The sequence below is a fragment of the Caretta caretta genome, chromosome 4 (assembly GCF_965140235.1).
Source record: "Caretta caretta isolate rCarCar2 chromosome 4, rCarCar1.hap1, whole genome shotgun sequence".
Classification (NCBI taxonomy): domain Eukaryota; kingdom Metazoa; phylum Chordata; order Testudines; family Cheloniidae; genus Caretta; species Caretta caretta.
This window is the reverse complement of record NC_134209.1, coordinates 107615500-107641084: the sequence shown is the minus strand read 5'-3', so window position 1 is coordinate 107641084 and position 25585 is coordinate 107615500. Positions and strand designations below refer to the sequence as shown.

The following is a 25585-nucleotide window of genomic DNA, read 5'->3' as shown; positions in this document are numbered from 1 at the left end:
ATACACACATTGGTCAAATCTATAACAGATACTGTGGTCTTCAAATCTAAATGTTCATCTTCCCATAGTTTATTGACACCACTCAAGCCCCTTCCTTTACAAACTCTTAGAGTAACATTTCTCACTGTTAGCGCCACAGACTAACAGCATAAGGCCACAACTTAGAGTGCTGATTATAGTACCAGTTCTAAGAACCATTCACGAGGTTAATGAATGAGTTGTTATAATCCACTTGCCTTAGAACAGATTTCGTGCAGACTTGTTGCGATGGCTTTCGCAGGCGTATCACATCGAAACACGTGACATTTCAAAATTCTTGTGTCTTTGTCTCTTGCTACATAAGCAAAGTCTCTGCAGACAAAATGAATTAACACATTAGAAATAGCAGCATCTTAAAAAATAGCAAGTTTGGCTTTAATGTAAGAAGCATATGTCTGAGTTCTCAGAGAACAAAATCAGTGGCTCAGCCAAAACAGCTACCTCAGCAAATCGGCACTAACTTGACACCACTGCATATCCATGGAACACATTACCAGTCTCTGATGCTTATTCGCTAAAGAGCTCATTACAACGTTAGAACACTGAAAACTCATTGCGTTCATAACCCATAAACCCAACTGCAATTGTAAATGCAGAGGGAAATTTAAAAGAACATTTTATTAAATACTTAAAGAATAAAGACAGGTTTCAGAGGAACAGCCGTGTTAGTCTGTATTCGCAAAAAGAAAAAGACAGCTAAAGAAGAGGGAAAATAGTGTGCTTTTCTGCAAAGATTCATATTCAGCTTCTAAAATAATAGAAAATAAGACAAGCAACCAGCAAACTCCCTGAATAAAGCTGTATTTCAAAGAATTAGAGAATGCTTAAAATATGCAGACAGTAATTAGAAATATGATTGCATAAGGGAGATGTGTGCCTGCTGAGCTTCACTCACATTAATTGACCTAAATTTCTGACATTACTACTTTTTCAAATGTTAAATAACTTTAAAGTAAATGCCCTGTAACAAAAAGATTGTTTGCCTAATACTAAGCACTCACACAGTATAGCATGGCTGTCAGAGTGCTGAAGTTCTAATTCAGCCTCACAACCATCCTGGGAGGTAGGCATTTCTGTTTACCCACCTTACAGATGGGAACTCTGAGGCGCAGCTGGCCCTGTAGTGTAGGCAGACCATACAGTAGCAGGATTGAAAGGGCAGCAAACACAATCCAGGCAAACCTTCAACTACCTTTTTCTGCAGCCTTCCACCCACCTTTGTTTTTCTTTTCTCATAATGTGCTGCCCCCTCAGCACACAGTCACTAACCTTTGCCACTTAGTCAACAGTCCCTGCCAACTGCAAATTTCTCCACCCCCAGCAGACTGGCTGACTAGAATTAGACTAGACATGGCAAGCTGACCCCCAGTCATTCCATCAGTATGAAGACACTCTTCAATGCCTTTCCCCTCAGAGGGAGGCTGATGACAAGGAGTCCCATATTGGAAAGTCTAATCCTTTTTTGCTAGTGCACACAGTGGGCCAAATCTTTAGCTGATGTAAATTAGTGAAGCTCCCTTCTGACCCAGCATCTCAAAAGTAAAACTGGACTAAAACCTCCAAATAGGTTGCATTCATCAGGCCTCAAGGTGAACTGAGGGAAAAGGGTATATTTAACTATGCTATCTCTGAAAAATTATTAGCTATGGAAAAAATGAACTGTTACATAAAACCATCATGAATTTTATCTCGTGAGGGGGCCTGCACATTAATCAAGCTTGCTGGTCCAGCCCTGAAGGGTTTGTAGGCACCACGTTTGTAAGCATTTAGGGTCCCCCAGTCACCCAAACACTTTTATTAGCTCTGGTTGGTACTGGAACAGTAAGTATGTATTTCTAGACTTTCTGAAACTTTGGAGTGTTTTTTAAAAACTACAACCTTCTAATGTCCCACCTTTCAAGCATTTTTGTTTTTTTACCTACAATTCCAGATATTTTGTATCTTGTTATAACGGCAACATTCTAGCAGAGCTGTTTTAAATGAATGGATATGGATTTAAACCATAACTCTATCGTAGAGTTTCTGATTAGAAACACTCAGTCTCCCTTCCTCTTCCCTCCTCCCCGAGATCCCTGGTAATGACTATGCCCCCAACACTGCAAAGAGAATGGATCCCTGTGTGCAGCTCATTGCAGGATTAGGGCCTACTCTAATGGAGTGCTGATTTAAAGGCTAAAATCTGTGTTTATATGAATTTAAAATACTACTGAAAGCCATCTACTTTACATTCCATGGCTTTACTATTTACTGAGTATTTACTCCAATCAATACTATTCCTTTGATGTCTTGTAAAGTAGTGATGTATGAGGCCTCTTAACAAGCTTATCCTTGGAAGAGCACCCAATGTTTTCACTGAGTTGTATACATAAATAAGGCCCTGATTCTGCAAACTGCTTTGCATGAGCAGGTCACAGCACCTAAGCAGAGCCCAGTGGAAGTCAGCAGAGGTCTGCACAGGTTCAGGGTCCACCCATGTGGAGCAGTTTGCAGAATCAGGGCCAAGTAAAAGTATTAACTTCAAGGACTAGCACACGTATTCTAAAATACAGAACAGATCTGGGTAGTGCCTTCTGCTATGAGTGAAGTTATTCAGTTATCAGTTATTTTCTTATAAATAAAAAGGCAATATCTAAGATGAGACAAAGCCATTAAAGCAAATCCAATCAGGGTTTTGAAAGCATGCTGTGAAATCCATGATTATAAAACAGCACTAGAAATTCTTGCACTCTGCTTGATCAGCTGTGGCAATATCCTGGCATATCAACACCATTCTAAACTATTGTGCTTTGCTTTACTGAACCACATCAGACAATGTACCTCAACTAACAAGCTAATTTTTTTGGAGCATATTACACAAAAGCCTCTGCAGCCATATTTAATCTAGCCCTGTTGAGAAATTACTTGAGTTTTCGTGCTGAATTGCAAAGATTTAAAACCTTAAAGAGATAACCCTCCTCCTCCCATTAAATAATAATAAAAGGTATTTAGAAAGCATCCCTTTTTTTAGGGGCATGCGCAGGGCACTGCACTGTTCAAAACAGACTAAACTATTATAACAGCATAAGATAGACAAAACCAATGCTATAAAGACCAAAGAAAGGAGGGTGGTTATGGTTTAAGTGGGAAACACCTCAGAAAAGTGTTGTCTTACACTTTCCACTATAAAGCAGTATTGTGACTTTTCTTTCATAAGTATTAATACCGCCATTGTTTGCAGCAGACATATGATATCCTGCAAGGAAAACCCCATACACTACAGACACTTTTCTTTGTCCCATGTCATTCCATTTGGATTTAATAGAGTTGAAAAGTGTTAAAAATCACTATTCCCCCACACACCACAAAATTCTGTCAGCCTGCCAAAAATCACTGAACATTTTAAAGAGACTGGCCTATGTTTCTGCCAAGGCAACAGCAGACACTCTACTGGGAATGTCTGGGAGCTGCCAGAAGCTGTGGCTAGGGATGGCAGGGCAATGTGAGAGAGCGCCAAGCTAAACTTCCCCCAAAATCTCTTTTCCACTTCCCAACCTGGCACATGATCCCAGTATTTCTGTCTCTCTTTCTCTCTGGCAGGAGGAAGAGAGGCCAGGCTAGACTCCCCTCCTCCTCTCCTGGACCCAGCACAGGGCAACAGCATCCCATCCTCATATTCTAGGATAACACTCTACTCTCCTGTAGCCAGCTAATGTGGTTAGCTCTCTACCTCAGGTTGTAGTAATCCGTGCTGTAGGGTTTAAGGCTCAGAGTTCAAGCCCAGTGGATGATATATGAAGGGGAGTATTATTACAGTTGCACATAACATAATTTGTTTTCACCTTTGTCCTTGAAAAACTCCTAGGCAATGACATACAAAAAACGACATTAACAGAACCTTATTTTGCTTGCAACATTCTCAATAGTTAGGAAATGCCAGAATTATGGTTGCCCATGCATGCCATGCTCCTTGTATGTACTGTGATTTTGATTACAGAATGATATACTATTTTTCCCCACAGGACCCCTGCCTCATCAATGCACAGGCTGGGTGCACAAGAAAGATGATTTAGGGTGGCACAGGCAACTGTAAATTTGGCATGTTCTAACTTCCCAGTGCTTGACTTTGCAACCTAAATAATGGTAATTTAACAGAAATTTTTTTATGTAATACCATGTATTCATAACAAGGCTGAACTAAATATACAGAGTTAATGACAATCAGCAGCAAAAATTATTTAGTAAATATTTGATCAATTTCAACCTGTGAGGAGCCAAAAAAAGCCTGCACTATGATGTTTCAGGGAATTGGGCCCAAACCCAGCAAATGCTTCCATATGTGCTTAATTTAAAGCACCTGAATAGTCCTATTGTTTACAACAGGACTACTCACATCTGTAAAGATAGGTATATGCATAAGCCTTTGCAAGATCAGGGCTATGTCTGCATACCTGTCAGGATGGGGAGGATATCTCATCAATAAAACCCCTTCCCTCTCTTTCTTCAAAACCAGAGTTACTGTATCATGCAGAAATCTGAAAACACCATCGGCTTCCAAATCATCAATCAAACTATCATCTTCCCATCTGCCAAGGCACAGACTATATGTCAACTTCAATAATTCATCAAGTCAACTAAATGTCTTAAGCAACATCCATGAGCACAGTCTTACAGTACAGTACACAATTCTGCAATACTGGCCTGCTCCCACAAGACACCCAGGTTGTTAAGAATCCAACTTGACTCTCCTGTAGCTAGGGTTCAAACTATTCTGTATTTCAAGGAAACAAACAAAACCCCTCCTCTCTCTTTTGTAGAAAAATTATCAAGGATATGAGGGCTCCAGTTCATACCCTTCCAGAATTACCAATGGTAAATTAATCTATGGAAAAGATATAACAATTGAAATCTTGCATGCAAATGATTGGGCAGAAAAGAGAATACTGCCTTCTGAGCAAGATGTATTGACTTCTGGACAAGTCACTGGAGTTGTCACCTCCCAGAATGTGGAAGTGCAGAAGCTACAAGCCAGCTCATGCCAAGGCCCCTAGGTTTCAACTGAACACTGACAAATACATAGCTGGAATCAGTCTGGTTCACCTATGTGTTAGTGTTGTTAAAACAGATATCAGAGTTATAAAAATGCGTCTAGACTTTATGAAATGCTTGCAATTTGTTGCATGCATTAATCTGACTGATAATACCTACATCCCACGTTATAAGGTAATATTTAAGTGTTTGCTCTTTAACTGTAAGTCACCAGACAGGACAGATGCATTAACAAGTGTGAAATACTAGTTTCCAACAGGAGATGCTTATCTCTTGCCCAGCACAATAAGGCCCATCAACATCAGATGAGCCACCAGAAGACAAAAGACTTTGTGCATTGCTCTCTTCCCCACATTCCCCATGAAGAGGAGACTTTCAACTGAATTCCTCCCAAGAGCTGAATTTGCAACTTTATGCAGAAGGGGGAAAGGAATAAAAAGCCCTAACAAGAAGGAATTGTATTTTTTATGCTTGCTTGGACTGTGAGAGAACTAAGCATAAGCAAAAGATCCCCAGTGCTTGCCCTGGGTTAGCTCTAAAGGACTTATAGCCCTTGCTTATTATAGAAGCTTTCATTACTTTTTGAAACTTAAGACTAACTCATTTGGGTGTATGCAATGTTTACCTGCTTTAACCTTGTAAATAATTCTTATTTTCTTTTCCTAGTTAATAAATCTTTAGATCTTTTATTATAGGGTTGGTGACAAGAATTTCTTTCGTGTGAGATCTAAGGTACAACTGACCTGGGGTAAGTGACTGGTCCCTTTGGGACAGGGAGTAACCTGAATATTATTGTGATTTTTGGTATAAGGGACCATCTGTCACAAAGCCAAGCTTGCCTAGGTGACAAGATAGATTGGAGTACCCAAGGGGCTGTCAGCTTGACACTGATCATACCTAACCCCATCAAAGTCTATCCCACTAGGATACTCACATGCAGAAAGCTAAGCATGTGCAGAAGTGTTTGCAGGCTAGAGTTCCTGCTCCTGGTCCTACTGAAGTCAAAAGGAATTTTGCCATTAATGTCAGTGGGACAGGAACACTTCCCTATTTCAGTGTAGAAAAATCTTGGCGGTTACAGCAACTTTCATAAGCCCTTTACTTTTCTGGGCTTGGGCCTACAGTGGAGAAGCATCTCAGCAGGAGAACACAGTATTCAAAAACGTAACTGGATCCTGACAGAATGGTTTCCAGGATGATGCCAGTTATTCTGCGGTTTGCTGTAAAAATGAATATTTCCCTTAGCCTAAAATGAAAACTTCCATAATTTGTGCATGTATCCTATGCTCCATCTAATGGGAATTTACAGTACATATGAACTGGGATTGAATCGTTATTTCAAACAGAAGTCATAAAACAGATTGACCAGAAAAATGGATGAGAATTTTTCTGTGCGCGTAAAATTGTAGCTTGGCTCTGCTGTAGAGCTGAAAATACAGTAGAATCCTCTTAATTAGGATGCCCTGTTGCTTATTATTAAGGGAAGAGACCTTTTTTCTTTTTTAAAAAAATTGTACTGAATAAAAATGGGTCAATAAAAAGGAATACTTCATCTTTATTTCAGTAAAGTTCTCTATTAATTGACTGGAGCTTGCCTATTTAACACGCAGTTAAGCATCACTTAACCACTAAACATTAGGTGAATGTGATTATGCTAAATGGAATTTATGCTAACGCTACCCTGTTTGAATAGCAGTCGATATTAGACTAAAGCCCTGGGAGACATCCCAGTTAATCTCACCATGAAAGCATGGCACATATTGTACTACCTTTCTAATCTAAAGTTTTACCTTTTGAACAATGTAGATATGTATTAGCTAATTTCTTTGGTAAAAATAAACTAACTTTTAAGTCTGAAATAAGCAAAGGTCGAATCTTATCAAAACACTGATAAAACACACTGATCAAAACAAATAGAAATATTTTCTTGCATCAGTGTAATTTTGATTTCCACTGTATTTATAGATTTATATTTTACAAATAATCCTTGACACAGGAAAGTACCTCTTCTGGGCTGAGTAAGAAAACGATTTGAATTAATCAAGAAAAATGATGGCCAATGTCTAACTTTCCTCAAGTGTGGTCCATGTACCGCTGGTCCATGCTTGTGGACTGCAGGGAGTTGGCTAGTAATATGGGGCTTGCTCTCCTTCTCCTTACCAGCTTCTACAAACCTCCAGGATCTTCATTGCCAGGATCTACCTGGAAACGACTAAAAACTGCTGGAAACTACTAAAAACTGCTGGAAACAAGGAGAGCCAGCACCACGTGATCACCAGCCAGCACCTCGTATAGAGAATGTGAGGGCTGCAGCAGTGGTCACACAGATGTAAGAGAAAGGGGAGAAGTGAGGAGTCAAGAGCAACCACAGGGACTGAAACTACTAATGGAGTTAGAATTGACATCCATCATTACAGAAAGAAAGTCTGGGGGAACAGAGGACCAAGTGGCTGGGAAGCATATGTAGGTGAGCAAAAGGAGAGAGGAACAGAACAGATGGGAAGGGCAATGAGATAAGAGAAAAAGAGAAAAATAAAACACTGAAAAACCATGCCTCTGGTATAACTTTTCCATGTCAGCAATTGCTGTAGTTGTCACATGGATATTCAAATGGGAGGGGAGGTGACCCACAAGCAAAACTCTTTGGTAAAATATGGTTCAGAATATGAAAAAGGTCTGAAGTTCTGGATTAACATTTTAAACTGTATTTTGCCAGCACTGTCCCTTTACAGAGGTAGGGATTTCAAATCAGGATTAAGATGCTATTAAGAGGTAAACTACTTACTGTCTTTACAGAATTGAAAACTATAACCACATGTAGTCCCTTTCGGGACACAGGGCCTGATCCAAGACCTACTGAAGTCAGTGGAAGTGTTTTTATTCACTTCAGTGGGCTTTGTATTAGGCCAATGCAGAGGCGCTTGCAAGGATGTGGAGAACTCTGTATAACAACAATTTTAAAGCAAAAAGCCAAAACAAACACTCTCCAACAATGAAATAATATCCATATCAGCATCAAAATCAGAGTCCTTCCATGGTTTGCTAAGGGATTTTTCATCTTCATGTTATCCATTAGCTGAGGCTGCTATAGGGTGAGACAATCTCCCTCTCCTGGAAAAAAACAAACCAAACCAAGCAAAAAAAACCCAAAACACACCACCACCAAACCACCCAACTCCAAAACACGTCCTATAATCCTTTCCATCTGAGCTGGATTCTAAAATTTGCATGATTGTAAAAAAATAAATCAGTCAGAGATTCAATATTTTTCTGTGCCAAAATACACAATTTTTTCACTTTGTGCATTAGACTATGTGTAATCCTTTTTAGTACAGTAGTGTCTTTAATTTTTCAGTTTTCAAATGAATTTTGATTTGTGTATCTTAGATCCATCAGGCCAACAACCACATTCTGTTGTGCACCTGCACCTTCCTACAGTTTTCTAATTGTAATCCAGTACAGAATGCTTATCCACCTTAACATGATCATGCAAGCTGAGAGTAGGGTGACCAGGTGTTCGGTTTTCGACCGGAACACCTGATTGAAAAGGGATTCTGGCGGCTCCGGTCAGCATCCATTGACTGTCCAGTTGGCAGTGGCAAGCAGTGGGGCTGGCAGGCTACCTCCTAGCCTCCACGCCACATGGCTCCCAGAAGCAGCGGCATGGCCCCCTCCATCAGCTCCCACGCACAGGGGCAGGCAGGGGGCTCCACACACTGGCCCCGTCGCAAGCGCTACCCTGGCAGCTCCCATTGGCCAGGAAACAGTCAATGGGAGCTGCGGGGGTGGCGCCTGCAGATGGGGCAGCGTGCAGAGCCGTCTGGCTGCGCCTCCGCATAGGAGCCAGAGCAGGGACATGCCTCTGCTTCTGGGAGCTGCTTGAGGTAAGCGCTGCCTGGAGCCTGAACTGCGCCCCAACCCCCTGCCCCATCCCTGATCCCCCTCCCAGCCTCTGAACCCCTCAGTCCCAGCACGGAGCCCCCTCCTGCACCCCAAATCCCTCATCCCTGGCCCCATCCCAAAGCCCACACTCCCAGCCAGAGCCTTAACCCCTCCCCCCGCACCCTAACTCCAGCCCAGAACCCCTTCCCATACACTGAACCCCTCATTTCTGGGCCCACCCCAGAGCCCACACCCCCAGATGGCCGGTGAAAATGAGCGAGGGTGGGAGTGAGCAGGGGCAGGGCCTCTGAGAAGGGGTGGGGCATCGGAGGAGGGGCGGGGCAAGGGTATTCGATTTTGTGAGAATAGAAAGTTGGCAACCCTAGGTGAGAGGATACAGGATTTCTGACAGAGGATTTCCCCTTAACAGAAATAGATAGGTCCCCTCTCCCACTAGCAGCCCCAGAATTCTTATTTCAGTTCTCTTTCAGATGAGAACTTAAAAATTTGTTTCTTTTTAGAAGAACATCAGTTACTTTTACGCAGTTATTGAATTCTCCTTGCGTGATCTAGCACTGAAGACAATCCACTTGCCTTTTTAATACATTCATGCATATAGCTTGTATTGCTAATTATCCTGTATTGGAAGCCTCTGAATTTCTCTCCAATTGCTTTTTTAGGTCACTTACTAACTCTCGAGTAGTTTCCTTGGGCACTGTTTGTTTGGCCACCTTGAGTGGGAATGTGAATCCTAACAATTGTAACCTGGCAACCTTATATGTGAGGTTCTTACAGTGAAAGGAAGCCCCAGCCTTTCTGTTATTTGTTGACATCTCAGAGATCATTCCCACCTTTTCAAATTATTTAATTTTTAACCCCTCGTTCTGCCCCCCCATATCTGACACCTCTGTGACATTCATCTCTTTAGGACCTTAGGCTCCAAGCCATGCTCCAATCTGAAAATATTTCTATGCTTCCAGGGTTTTCATTCCCAATTTCATGTATGTGCTATCCTCTTCTCAAAGCTCTAAGTGCCCCCACCTATTTTCCATATAACTCTGGGTCTCCATGTCATAGACACCACCCTTCCAACAGAGGACTAGACAGGATTCTCTTTAGACTTAGCACTACATCCAGATTAGGCAGAGGGATGGCTATTAAGCATAATGAATCACTTACCCTTTCCCCACGTTCTGTGGTGGGTCTCTCTCTCTGTTTCTCACCAGAAACACCATCCTGGATCTGAGAAACCTTCCCGATAAGAAGTTTTGCCAAAAATCCACCCTTTCCCGCAAAAGTTTCAGTTTAGACAAACTGGCATTTTCTGATGAAAACCATTTAGTCAAGAATTCCCGACTGGCTCTAGTTAGGGGGGCAGGAACTGTATGACGAGTCAAGAAGAGAGTGTCAGCACAGGGCTTCCATTTCAAATTTGGATTTTCACTGGGTTTTTTGGTGGCTAGAGATAGAGGTTTAGGGTCAGATCCTCATCTAATGGAAACTGGCAGAGCCCCATTCAACTCAGTGGAGTTACACCAATTTACACCAGCTGAGGTTCTGACGCTTAACATTTTATTAGCATGAACCTTCACATTGCAGTTCTTTTAGAGAAGAAGTCCCATCTTACTTCAGAAAGTTTATGGAAGGTATATGGGGATTCAACTACTTACTCAGTTCTAGAGGTGCTCTCTCCAAGGCTAAGGTACATGGATGAGACAGCATGGGAAAGACTGTACTGCTGCTACTCATACTGTGCAGCATCACAGGGGCTTTATTCTCCAGATTAGTCTTTAAATCTTTGAACAGCCTCTTTGATGCCAATCATGTAACTTGGATATAGTAAATTAATATTTAGATATTTTAGACAACAATCCTACCTTCAAAAACAACAAGGAGTCTGGTAGCACCTTAAAGACTAAGATTTATTTGGACATAAGCTTTCGTAGTTAAGTAACCCACTTCTTCAGATGTACAGAGTGAAAATTACAGATGCAGGCATTATTATACTTCATGTGTCAGTATTATAATGTCTGCATCAGTAATTTTCACTCCAAGCATCTGAAGAAGCGGGTTTTTTACCCACGAAAGCTTATGCCCAAATAAATCTGTTAGTGTTTAAGGTGCCACCAGACTCCTTGTTGTTTTTGTGGATACAGACTAACATGGCTATCCCAATACCAGAATACTACCTTCGCAGATACAAGTGAAAGAAGCCTTTGTAAGGAATATTTAAATAACTGATAAAGAAATCAAATTGAGATGCCCAAAGCTCAAGTGCACTTTTAATTTAAGATGGCAGCAAATACTGTGTCTTCATTGAGATTTGCCTTATTAAGCCGTTGGGAGTGATAGTTTCCCTTTTTTCTTTATTATTCAGACAGAAAAACTAATCACAGTATTTTCACAACCAGAGAAGCAGATCACAGCACACTTTTGTTAATGTTAGCCTGGAATGATCATCACTTCTTACATGCATGAAATGTACATTAGCTTGCAAAGCCATAATCACCAAGAAAGTTCAAACATTTCCCTAGGCCAGTGCTTTCTAAAGAACTGATTAAAAACCAGTCAAGCTTGTAAAGTAGTCTCATTATATTCCTTGAAGCAAACCCAAGGAAATGTCCACATCTCTAAACTATCTCCCTTCCAACCTGTTCCAGTGCCAGGGCTTTACTATCTAGAAGAACAAACATAACTGGACTGAGGCCGAAACCTAATTCTGACTTGTGGAGTACAATTCTACCAGTAAGAAATTGCTGCCTGACTATAGCCCTTGAGCTGCAAAGCAAATGATAACAATATAGTAGAATAGTACTGTACGTGTTCCAATACAACAGGAAGTGTTATAGAGAATCCTAAACAATAACTTTGCACAACATGCAGATAAAAAATGCATACATGACAGTTTATATAACTTGAAGGACAACCTGCCATCCCAAACACTAGATGAAGAGATTAATTTCAGTGTTGCCAACTCTCATGATATTTTTGTTTTTCTTAAACTCCTCGCTCCTGGAGTCATGTAATTATGTGCGAATCTGAGCTTTTATTTAATAAGAAAAGTTTCTAGTCCTCATGGCCCCAGAGAAGAGCTGGAAAATATGAACCCTAAATTCTCAAACACCAGAAGGCACGTAAAAAGAACCATGATTCTCCCCCCCGACCCCCGCCAAATCTCATGATTTGTAACTAGTCACATGTTTGGGGGGGACGGCTGAGTCACGATTTTTGAATGCATGGGGTTGGCAATACTGTCATTACTGGATTAAAAATGTGATCAGGTACAGGATTAGTTTACTTCACTACATGTTAGCTTTTGTAAGACAATGATGACTGCTACTGGCACTGTTTGGTGAGTGCTAGGCAGATAAACATGGAGAATGATGGAGAAATGAAAATCATTTACCTCTCTCTGAATCCAGGAAAGCATGAAGAAACAGAACAGAAAGAGCAAGTTAGAAAACATTCACACAGACAAAAGTCCAGCATACAATGAGACAGAACTGTTGACAGCAGTACTGTACATTTAACATTCAATATTCCTTTCCTGCTTAGCTTACCTAGGCGTACTGCAACTATTTCCTTTCAGCAGTTATTCTGGTTGAATCCTGCGGTGCTGAAGTTTGTATTTTTGGAAACATACAATAAAGCCAAGAGGCATCAGCTGAATTTAGAGAGGCAGCACAGGCATATCAACATCAAGAGGTAATCGAGCTTAAAATATCACATACAAATATGGGAAGCAGTATGCAGTAAGCACACATGAAAAAGTGATGCAAACCTTTGTGTTTCCAAAAGGAGCTGCTATTCAAACAGACAACAACAAACCAATCATGTGTTTTAAAAACATGCCTTACACAGTGTTACTGTTAAATCCTTGATTGCCCAAACTGAAAGAGTTTGTAAGTCTGCTTTCATTTTCACCATCTGGGTTAAAAACTTCTTTTTAAACTGAAGCCAAATTAAGTTTTCTCCATCTGTGGGATTTTCAAGAGCTCTCATGATTTAGGAGCACAAGTAGCACTGAAAATCAAAGTCACCTGGGCTCAGTTGAAAATTACACCCTCTGAGACATCCATGGCTGAATTCTGCCCCAACTTGCCCCTGTGAAACCCCACAGAAGCCAAGTGGTGTAAATCAGCATAGATTTTAGCTTCAAAGCTGTTTTAACAAATACTAAACTAACGTGATTTAACACAAGCTGTTTTTTATTTCCCAACTGCAGCCCAATAGCTCTCAACAGGTGGGGGGCTGGGGAGAAGGGAAGGGAAAGAGGCCAGGCAGAAGCAGACAAAATGTAGCTAGTTCACTCCTTCATTGGTTGTTGCCTTTTGCCCTTCACCCCTCACTAGATTTTCCAGGATCCACCTAGACAGCTGCCACTGCTGAGGGTCAAAGCCACCCTAGAGCTGCTAGCACTTTGTAGCACTGCTATCGAATCCCATGCTGCTCAGAACAGGAGTAATTGCTGTTGTATTCCAGTGCCTCTTCCAGACCTGCACTGATGCTGGAGCTGGTGACTGCTGGCTACTGGAGCTACCTCCAATAGTGGGTCTTCAATAGGAAAAGGATGCGCTCTTAACTCATGTTAGCTAATGTTATAACGAACATGGGGTAAAATCCTAGTGAAAACAAGGAAGTCTGTAGTTTTAACAAGCGTTAGCAGGTTGAGGTTGAGACGATGGGGGAGCCAAGCGTTTACATTGGCCTGTCAAATGTTAAAAACTTGCAAAACTGACAGCCCAATCTTCTCTTCAGTCACCTCCCTCAAGTTATTTCCCTACTATTACAGGGTCCTGCAGCCCAGGCAATCTCCCACCAGTACTTAATGAAGCTCACATGCATGGGGCAAATGTCCATTGAGGCGTGTCTTCACAACTGTTCTACTCAGATTTTGTTCGCTACCCTGACACTTGGGTCACTGGGGAAGTGTGGCCACGGTCTTCCTCTACTATGCCAGGATTGTTTGCTTCCTAGGCTCTTTCCATAAGAAAAGATATGCAGTAGGAATTTGCAGATAAGTACACACTTCTATACAGGAAAGCTCCATTCCTCTGAGCCAAATGACGGCTGTGTGAGAAAAACAACAGACATTGCCCAAGACCAGGGGTTCTCAAACTTCATTGTACCACGACCTGCTTCTGCCAACAAAAATTACTACACAGCCCCAGGTCGGGGAACTGAAGCCTGAGCCCCACTGCTCAGGGGGGGAAAGCTGAAACCCTCCAGGCAGGGGGCCTGTAAGGGCTGAAGCCCTTGAGCTTCAACTTTGGCTCTGGGCGACAGGGCTCAGGCTTCAGCCCTCAGCACCAGCAAGTCTAAGCCAGCCCTGGCGACCCCATTAAAATGGGGTCGTGACCCACTTTGGGGTCCTAACCCATAGTTTGAGAACCACTGCCCAAGCCAGTTACCGGTGAGTTGACTGCATTTAGAACCTAGATTAGACATATGTACATTGCCTCTATGTGGATAACGAATGATGTCACTAGGATGAGAGGTCTCATCTGTTGTCTTTGACTACAAGGTTGCCAGAGATGTGGGGCCTAAAGGACAATCAACTGTTGATTAAATTTGCTCATCCTGTTCCCATTGCTAAGATACTCCTGATCCCACTCTCTTGCCCAAAGAATAGATCCCCTCTCATTCTCACCCCCAAAAGGGTAGAACTCGTTCAAGGAAGGGAGGCTGATCTCCTATTTGAGTGAGGTTCATGTACAATGTACAACTTCAGGGACAGAATGAATGTAGGGCTCAGCATGATTTCAGGTTCTATCCTATTGGAAAACAAGGGGCACTTACAGAGGCAAAGAGGAAAACATGTTTCACACAGCAAGGGCTGGGTAAGAAAGAAGAGAAATGAAAATTAATTTAGGATTTTCAGAGGGGCCTGCATATGCATTTTAGGCCAGGTTTTAGGTTAGGTTTGCGGATGCCTAACTCAATGCACGTGTACAAATCAGATATTTGCATGTATGCATATTAAGATAGATGTTTACTATTTAGATGTCATTTGTTGTCACTTTCCCTCTAAATTGGTGTCTCTCTTTTTCTTCAGCATTATCTGTGGTAATACTCTGTTGTACTCATTAGATATATGGCCAAACATAGGCCATGCTTATAGGATGAGGGACACTATCCCTGGAAGCAGTGACTCTGACAAAGACTTGGGGCTCATGGTGGTAATCAAATGAACATGAGCTCCTAGTGCAATGCTGTGGCCAAAAGCACGAATGAAATCCTAAAATACTAATGAAATGTATAAACAAAATAATATCAAGTAGGAGTCGAGAAATTATAGTACCTCTATATGTGGCACTGAGGTAGTTGAATGCAAAATGTAGAAACAATGTTCCTGATAGTTTCACCAAGTGTCAGTGTGAAGCAGGGGGAAATAAATCATCCTTTTTCAAATAACCAACTGTGATGTTAAAGGTAGCTGTGGAAGGACACGTGAACATCTGCAATGTGCTTTAGGACTATGTTCCGTTTTACTACTTTCTCAATGAGGTTTGAGTAGTGTGCTTAACATCCATACAACAGAAATTTAGGATGAATGCACCTGAGGAGTTTGCACCTTCTCTTCATTTCATTTTTACTATCTGAGAAAGTGGCAAAGTCCTTCTTGTCATACTTTCCTGACTTGTTGGATGGGATAATCAGCAACTGGAACAGAATAGTTTGCCGTTTCCTTTTCTCACGTAGAATTAATAGCATTAAGCACGAATGTATCCCCCCACCCCATACAAACTTGTAGCCATTATTAGGTCATTTTTCTTCTGTTTCTTCACTCACAGCATTTACTTGTGGACCTAGAAGTTTAAATCTGCCTGGAGGAACATATCCAGGCTTCATTCTTTAAATTGTTCTTTATGTGTTACACAGAGGGCAAAACTGTCAGCATAAAAAGAAGGTTGCAACTTCTTATTAAATTCCAGTCTTCGTCTCAGTTGCTTTTAGAGCATAATCAGAAATTGATCTCTGCCCTATTTTCCATATTGAAGATAAACAGATTGCTCTTGAATGAAGCAGATGTTGAAGAGCTGTTACAAAGCTCGATACAGGGATTTAAAAATTATCCTTGCGGTTGTATTTTGATGATGACGTCATTGAAAAATGTTTCATTTCCAGGATCATCAGACGCAGTGTTATATCCTTCAATATCAATAGACAGCAGCGTCCCACCTGTGGCCTGGGAGTTTCTTGGCCCTTGATGTGCTACATTATGGCCACTGAGGGCAATGAAGTTGAGAAGAAAATCTGTATTTGATTATGAATGGAAAATATGTTCCCTGAGCTGCAGCCTGAAATTTTAAAATGGAAGGGTTTGAATCAGCCCCATTGTTATGGGGTGGAGATTCTAGGATCTTCTCAGTGGGATCTAGGAGTGACCCCTCTCTCCAATCATCAATGATTCCGCCCATTCCTCTTCCCCGTCTACACAGTGCTATAATTTATTGATTGTTGCCCACTGGCTTTACACACATAATAGGGACCTCATTGTGCTTACCAAAACCCTTTTAACAACCCAGAGATTTAAATTAGCTCCTAATGTTTCTAATATCAAAAAGACTTCCAACTATAGACAATGACCATGGTAACAGTTCAGTGACCCAGAATTTCAAAATTTGAAAGAAAAAAAAATCTAGTTTCTCAGGATTTAATCAGAGAAGAAAAATAATGCACATTTCATCTGAAAAATAATCAATATGTTTTTAATTAAAAATGTGAAAGGTAAAAATGATTACGATTCTGAATTTTCTGTGAGTTACCCAAATTTTAATTTCATTTGAAAGGTGCACTCAAGTGGTCTCTCAGACCCAAAATTTAGATTATTTTTCATTTTAAATAACACTTAGGAAAAAAAAAACAAGGAAAAAGGTGCCTCTGGGATAGAGCAAAATTTAAACATACTTAAGGTAATTGGATGCAAAATTTTTGATCTGCTGGTACGTAAGTCCTTGAAACTGAATCTGTTAATTCTTCTACCATTATACAACATGAAATTTCACATAATATTTTAACAAGACAATACCACTGCAGCAGAAAGCATGGAAGGGAAAGAAAAAAGGCACAAGGAAAATCTGTAAAGGGTGGTAAAAATAACAGATTGTTTAATTTCTTTCAGCCAAAAATAAATGAGTGGTATTCTCACCATGGAACTCTCTAAAATGCTAAAGTACAAACAAGTCAAGGGGGACCAACTCTCATTTTAATCACTAGAATTCCTTATTGTAGTTTTCAAATGAATCCTATGTGTCTGTGCAGAAACTGAGCACATCTTGTAACCTATGAATTAATTCACACAAAAAAGACTGTATCTGTCTGTGTTTCTTTCACATTTGGATAGCTCAGTTATGGCCGAATGAATTCTCTTTAAACTTCTCAGAGAAATTCGCCCCAAAACTAAAAGCAAACATGGTAAGTTCCAGTTCTAATGGCAGATTCCACAGAAGGTTGTAAGTGTCTGAAAGCAGATGTTTAGAATGAATTGACCAGCTCAGCTTTAGCTATGATGCTATAAGAGCAGCTGTGAAGAATCTTGAATGTAGTATTCTATGTACAGTATATTCCCAATTATCTGAATAGCATGGGGGATACGGATTTTATTCAAGAAATCTGGAGTTCAGCTAATTGAGAGGTCAGGAATCATTCAGCAGCGGGATGGGCTTCCCCCATGGCTGGGAGCTCAGGTCCTCCTCCTTGCAGTCCTGGCCAGGGGTCTCTGCTCTGCTCATCACTCCTGGACCAGAGCCTTCCTGGCACCTTGCACCTGCAGGGATCGGGTGTCACTGGACCTCTACAGCTGCACTGATACAGCTGCGCGCGCTCACTCACTCCACTGACAGAGGGGCTGCAGAGGGCTCCCTGCACTGCCGCTAGAGCCATTCAGCAGCAGGGTAGCCGCCTTCTCCTCCTCGCAGTCCACACCGGGGATCTCCGCTCTAATATCTGAAACTCTGCATTATCTGAATCCCTTCCTTGTCCTCCAGCATGAGATAAATGGGGGACAAGGAAGGGACTGGGATAACGTTGAAGCTTGGATAATAGGGTTTCGGGTAAACAGGAGTATACTGTATTCCATACTGAGGGGACTGATTTTTAAAAAGGAGCAAATCATGCCCTCCCACAAACATAGGAGGGCAAGAAGAAATCAAAGAAACTCTGCAAAGATCCCTATGCAGAATTTCTGACATATCATTCCCTTGAGGGAAGAGATTGAGGGACCCACTGAGGAGGAAGAAGCTGCAGACTTCCAACCCTGCGGATCTCAAGGGAAAGGACCATCCTGTTCAGAGAAAGACTCTTTGAGTTGCTGCTTTCCTCTGAAGAAGCTGTGCTGTCATTGGCAGTAACTGCCAAGAGCTGTTTTCAAGCAGCTTTAAGTCTCAATTGGATTTCAGATCAAATTCTGCAAAGCGCCCAGAGGATAACATCACCGAGGCTCCACCCCTTGGTAGTCCAGTCGTAAAACCTATGGAATCCTGACCCTGTGGAACTCCAGGAGAGGAACTCATATTGGGGCCCAAGGAGGGAGTAAAGGTGAGAGAGGTGGGGCGGGGGAAGAATCATGATACTGTTGACGTAGAACCTTCTCCCAGGAGAGGTCCTCCATGAAACATGAGCAGAAGCAGAGAGATGGTTGAGTGGTATTGAGGTTATTTCCCCTCAATTTTGTAACTCAATTCTTATAAAAGGGATTGATGTAAAACTACTTCTGATCACAGCTATAAAATATCTAACTTACAGATCAAGCCCAAGCACTATTCAGCTATGGAGATCAGCAAGCTGAGGGTAAAAGGAACTAATTGAAGTGGCAAAAGACAAATTCTAATATGGTTTGCGACAGCTCTGGGAAGGCAAAGGCATCAATGAGAGGACTTGGGGACAAGATGGAGAAATGAATGGGGGAGGAGGCAGGACTGTGAGGAAAATCATTAGTGAGAGAGGGGAAGAACAATGTAAAAAGAAAGGACAGAAACACTGTCTTCCATATTACTTACTGGTTGAGTTTTAAGTGCCTGATCCTACACACCTTATAGACAAAGTCAATAGGAGTTTTGCTTGCTAGGGATGGCAGTATCAGTCTATAGAGAGTGCTATCAATACCAATAAACTAGCAAGAAAGTGGTTAAAATATTAAATAATTTATGTTTTGCTCTAAATCCTCTTTTGGCTCTTCCAGATATTAAGGATATTTATCAAATCTACACTGTATCTCAAATGACTGTGCAGCTAATAAACTGAAAAGTGATAAGGGTAAACCACGAAACTACTTAAAGAACTACTCACTTTTCATATATAGAGATTTTCAAAATGACTTCCTCTCTCCCTCCCCCCCAAAAATTCAAAACTGGCTGTTTCTCAATAATTTGTTTTTTAAGGTGGGAAAAACATATTCGTTTCTTAAAATAAATCATGACACCACATGTAATGTGTTAGCTACATTTGGATGTACAATTAGATGACTAAGCACAGTTAGAAAAGGTGAATATGGCAACAGCATGCTTAAAAAGATAACCAAACCCTACGGCTCAGTGTTTTTTGTTCTCCCGCTTAACAATAATTGTTAATTATTGTCAGTTGTTAACAACTGATAACATCTTTTATTGCAGCTTGCGTGTCCATTTAGATACACATTTGCTTTAAAAATAATAGACATTTATGGAACACAAACAGTTCTTTGCTAATTACTTTCACAGAAATATCATAGGACAAGCTGATAGCTTCCTGCACAGCATCTGAGGGAGAAAAGTGTTTTTTCTGTATAATGAAGTTTAATTATGCAGACTTCTTTGGTAAAGCGAACAAGATTGAATAAAGAATATGCTAGCTCATTAGATTATCAGTACGTTTAACACACTGAAAATAAGACCGTACCTTCTCATTGTCTTTTGTGCAGAACACCTATAGATCCATGGCAGATCATGGCCCTAATTATGTTTAACCAACCCTTTAAATGTCTCTGGTTCTATATTTATTCTTACATTTTTACTACCCTCTCTACCATCTGTTCTTTACATATAGTAGACAAAGACAATCCATGGTAAAATGTGAGAATGTGATGCTGCATAGTATTAACTACACTGCAAAAACCGGACACTATTGTGTACAGTAACATCTTTGATCCAATAAAGATTTAGGAATCAAACTTCAGTCTCCTTGCCCCAGCCTTTAACCAAGCCATAACGCTTTACAGGCGCTCCTTATAATCTCTTTGATGTTCTCACACAATGACATTCAAAAAAAGAAAAACTACTATCTTCTACCACACTGTAGTAAATAAGAAAGCCCTAACACTTGATAATTTCCAGCAATGAATGAGTTCAGACAACACTTACAGCTCATTATACCCTCTTCCTCCTCCTCAACCTTTCCACCCTGATTAACAGGGCTGTCCCTAGCAATTCTGGGGCCCTACGCAGCCCCCAGCTCTCTGCTGGGGGGGGGAGCGCTGGCTTAGGGGGCAGAGGGAAACCCCCCCCCCCAGGACTCACCGGTGGTGCAGCTGAGGCCAGATTGCTGCACTCCCACTGTTGGTGAGTGCAGGCCCAGCCCGGCTGCAGAGCTCAAGGGAGTGGAGGCAGGGCTGAGGCTGAGCAGGGGCACGGGAGGGGCGGAGCCTTGGGCAAGAGCCAGAGCAGGGGCTGGAGCAGCACGCAGCTGCGTGCCCCAAATTTCCTGGTACCCTACGCAGCTGCGTACTTTGCGTATGGGTAAGGACTATCCTGCTTATTAACTTCTGTCATCTTCTGAGTAGTGGGCCCAGTGATATGTACCCCATCTAGATTGTGGCTGACTGCTTCCCCTTCCCCTCCTCAATCTTCTGTCTTCAAGGAGATTGAGAAGTAACCTTCCTGCCCCCCAATACCTGGAACATATAGCCTGTCATCCCTCCTTCAGAGCAACAGCAGGATCTTGCCCTGCTTCCTCAGTCTTTAAACTCAGGGGTGAGGAGCATCTCAGCCCAAAGGGTAGTAGTAGTCGGACTAGGAACAACTGCAGGACTTTGAGATGGGACTGGGCCCTAAAGGGTTCAAGCAGGAATACACTGTAACACAGACACTTAATGTGAGGGAGAAAATTGGAAAGCAGTAAATTCTGAAACAGAGAGGATATTAGGCTTGAGTTTGCACTTGCGGTGTGATACGGCAGTGAAAAGAGCTGATATATATTTCGGCCACAAACACTGAGGAAGTGAATGACCAAAGCTAGCTGATTACAGTCCCTTCTCTATATAACTTCTACGAGCAGACATGGAATACTGCCTCCAATTCTGGGCACCTCATTACCAGAAAGATACCAATAAACTGAAATACTCTGCACTTCCAAATACTGGAGGATTTATAAGCTCATAAATGTTATTTGCTTAAATGCATAGATGTGAATCTTCATACACTACTCCTCCAAAGCCAGCCTACGGAGTATAGAGAATGTATCTTTATGGTTTTGTAATACACGTTTATGAACTGTAATAGCGTTTGACACAGCAAAATGCATATACAAAATGGATTCACTCTTTAACAGCCAAACACAACAGGACAAATAAAAAAGAAACAATGTAATCTTTATCTCTGGATATTTGGAAATTTCTTTCAAAATTTAACACAGGACAAAATTCTTTTCTTTAGAGACCAACTAATGCCCATAATAGATCTATTACATATTTGAGAAATAAGTTTGCTTCCATTGAAAAGAAAACAGAGATTTAGAGTTTTGTTTGTTTTGTTGTTTGTGTGCGAGCGTAAAGTCCGGCAGTTTTCTAACCTTATTTTTCACAGGCTTCAACCTCATTAGTTCCATTGACTTCAGTGGAAAGAAACTGATTTCCAGGAGCTGAGCATCTGGCCCTGTGTCTCAGAGCTCTCCCCACCAAAAAATTTTAAAATCAAGTAAATCAATGTCTGTAGCTCTTGCTGTAAAAATCCCCCTTTGACTACAGACCGGATTGTGCCATTAATTTTTAAGCAAAAATTCCCACTGGAAGCAACAGGGATTTCTGCTTAAAAATTGATATATTGTTCTGGCCCTATGTTCTAAATCATATCCTACATAGAAACCCTGTAACCTACTCAAGCTCTATTTTTAAAATAAAATATATATCTCAAACTGTTTGACACATGCTGCATGAAATCACTTAAAAAGCCAAAATGGAACAATGAATTAATTCTATACTTAAAAGACTACACCAAGGCAGCAGAGTCACAATGGTAATTTTGGGTGCTAAATGTCATATTGATACTTGATGTGGCACAACTGCTCCTCTGCTGGGCCTCTATAAACCAAAAGTTTCCTAGGTTACTAATTACAGAACAGCAGCATAAGATTACTCTAGTATTTTTTCGGAGTTCCCCTCAACCACAGTTCCTAAGTTATAGAAATTGAATGCAGTGCCTCAAACGAAGCAGTCAGTGCACTTCTAGCCCTATGCTGCATATCATCTGATATCTAAGGTACCTTCATCTGCCTAAGGTCACCCAATACCACCAGAATTCATCACGTAATAGAATAGCATGTTTCCTGTCTCCTAAGAAACTCTGTAATTAAATATGAACAGACCATAAAAAGTTTGGCTTGTTAGGGGAAATAAATGGGTCTTGGCAGCAGAAAAAGAATTAACAAGGAATAGCAGACAACCTTTCCCCAATTCAGCAGAACTCCATTTCAGATGGCTAAAGTGTTATTTTTGACAGATTAGCAGATTCAACCATAAAACACATTTACCTCCAGTGCAGCTATTTTAGAAATTTGTATAGGCATTAATCAGACAAAACCTCCATGCCACAGAATACAACCAAAATTATTAGTGTCGGTTTCTTTGTCAGGTACCAAAAACAAATGTCAAAGACCTGTTAATTACATCCCATAATGGAGAAACCAAACTGAATATATCTCATGGATTTTTATTTCCTGGTTTAAACTGGTTCGTTTAAATCTGACATGGACCAGTTTCAGCCAAAAAAATAAGGGTTCTGAAGAGGCCTCTCAAAATACAATGGAGCAAATTCTGCACTCTGTGACACTGGTGTAGTAAATCTGGATTAAAGCCATGTAAATCCCTTAAATCAATGCAGTTACTCTGGAATTACACTGGTGTCAATGAGGTCAGAATTTGGTCCACTACTATATGTAGTTTTTATTTCATTATCTTAAAGCATAACAGCTCCGGAAAAACCTTGCTGAATACGTTTACACAACATTGTAACAGTTCCAAGAATTTGTATAGTCTATCAATACATATTTAATCATCTAAATATTAATTTACACAGTTTCAATTGCTGTTTGGCCCTTCTAATTAATAATACAATGGAGAAATACTTAAAACATTTACAGGTGTGGTTATTTTTGTTTATTGTTGAATATAAATTTTTATTCATAGCTGCCATATAGGTTTGTTTTTTTCAGATATATCAAACCAATATTGTTATTGAAAAGATCCAAGTTACAGAAATAAAGCTACCATTTTACCAATAAACAATTTAAAACTAGCTCTTCTCTTAAGAAACGTTTTTGGGATAAATAGCAGTACCCCTCCCAACCAAAGTTATTAAAATGATGTCAATCATGAAGTAACAGCTACAAAAATGTAATTAAAGTCATAGTTTTGAGAGAAAAGCCTCTTTGCATGTTTTATTGAACTAAACCAAACCTCAGAAATGCTCAATACCCTTTATACTGAGGAAACAAAAATTAGCAGATATTAGGAAAGCAAAGAGGTTCCGCAATTCATGTTACAAACCCAACTGAAGAGTAACACTGCTGAGTTAAGTGGAGGCGGGGAAAAAAAAAAGATTAATGTTTGCCTTTCCCTCCCCCTACCCAATACTGTAATGAGGATTCACAGCTGTACAGCAATTATCAAATCAATGAAATTCACCCTGTTTTAAATTCTTCAGGAATACAGATGGGCTTGAGAAAGCAGAGATTCGTCCAAGCTAATACATAACGTTTAAATCATTTAAGTTTCTTCTTCTGTCAAAAGAGCCATAAACTGTCTCACATATACTGTACATTAAATGTCTACAAAGAATTTGATGGGGTTATGGTTCTTCCATCTTTATGAAATATTCACTCTTTATGAAGCTCTATAAAATTTCAAAATCAAAGACTCATCAATTAGAAATGAATAATCTCCATTGTCAAAGATCTATTGAAAAACAGGATAATGGTTAGCTATGGGTTATCAAAAAAATTACATAGGCACTATATATATGAAGTAGCACACACAGATTTATGTCATCCTTTGCAAATGAGCTTTCTGCAATTTACTGTTATTCTATCTTTTTGCCTATTAACACAGCACTGGCAATAAAAACAAACTATGCCCAGGCACAACAGAATTACAGATTTAGGCAGGTCACCATGAAGTCGGCAATTGCAGCCAGCTTAGGAACAGGAATCCTGAACTGAACACTGACCAACGAATCTATCAAGCATCTCAAGGTCTAAGCTATGTTCATCAGTTTACCGCTCAAATGAGCAACATCTGAAGGGGAAGGAAGGGGGGAGGGGAGAAGCAACAAATACTTACAGCATACCGTATATTCCCACATCTCTGCTACAATGCCTTTCTGAAGGTTGTTAAGTGTCAGCTCTTGAGGAAAGAAATCTGACTTGCCTTTGTCACACTAGAAGCTGTCATTTGCCTAGCAGGCAGCTACACAGGATCTTTAAACTAATGTACCACAGCTCTGAAAATACAGTGAGAGAGAGACAAAGGCTACTCCTATGTTTCCATTGTGGTTATATGGTGGGAGGAGTAGGGTTGGGTTGGGTTTTTTTAAGTTTCTTACCTTTTTGATTGCAGCAAACAGGATTTTAATGCCAAGCACGTCAGATACAACCACCCAACTCAATGCCCTGCATGGTCCTATTCCCCTTTAAATGTACAGATGATGCAAACTGCTCTTGGATCCAGCCATTTACTTGTACTTCAACGACCTGTGCTGAATACTCCTGGGAATGGTAGCTCATTCATTTTGTATCAAGTTGAACCAAATCCTGTCCGCTCCCACTCTCTTCATCAGGCCGCCCTCATTCTCTCTTCACTCACTGTGCTCGGCTGTGCTGATTGGATACAGCTGTGAATGAGTGGATGCTGTCTCCTGAACTGCATGGTTCAGCTAGGGGTGTGTCTTTTTCTCCCTGTTATCACTGATTTTAACCATTTTTGTGTTTACTACGTTTTGGCTTTAAAAAAGTCTTTCTACTCTCTCAATACAATGTATTTATTGTAGATTATCTTTCTGTCCTGTAAACACAATTAACTCTAATCTGATGGACTAGAAGCAACCTTTTTGGAAAGTTGAAAGTGTGCAAAGGTTTGTCGTTTTTGTTTGTTGCTGTGCATTAACCAAAATAGTTTAAATAGGATTCAATATAGAAAATTAAATGTTTTACAATGCTTTCTCTTTTTAAAAGGCAGCGAAAAAGCCAAATTACAGTATGCAGAATTAGGCACAACTCCATTTACTTCAGTGATGTCACACCTGCTTATACTAGCAGTGAAAGGAATCATTGATCTGTATAAATATATATTTCAAATAATTTGATACTCCAAAATATGAATGCACAGTACTGTACTTCTAATATAAAGTGGGGTTTTGCTCTAACGTGACTGTAAAAATGACACTCCAGGGCA

General features: G+C 40.7%; 1 protein-coding gene across 11 annotated transcripts in view; it reads right to left on the bottom strand.

The window, feature by feature from the left end:
- Nucleotides 1–25585, bottom strand: part of APBB2 (amyloid beta precursor protein binding family B member 2) — a 328999-nt gene that overhangs the window by 20924 nt on the left and 282490 nt on the right. For 10 of the 11 annotated variants that reach the window (XM_048848487.2, XM_048848489.2, XM_048848488.2 and 7 more), the window contains one exon: nt 237–351. In XM_048848487.2, coding sequence (XP_048704444.2) covers nt 237–351 — 115 coding nt within the window. Of the gene's footprint in view, nt 1–236; nt 352–24737; nt 24991–25585 lie in introns of those variants that run through there. The other variant, XM_048848500.2, reaches the window with a different exon arrangement.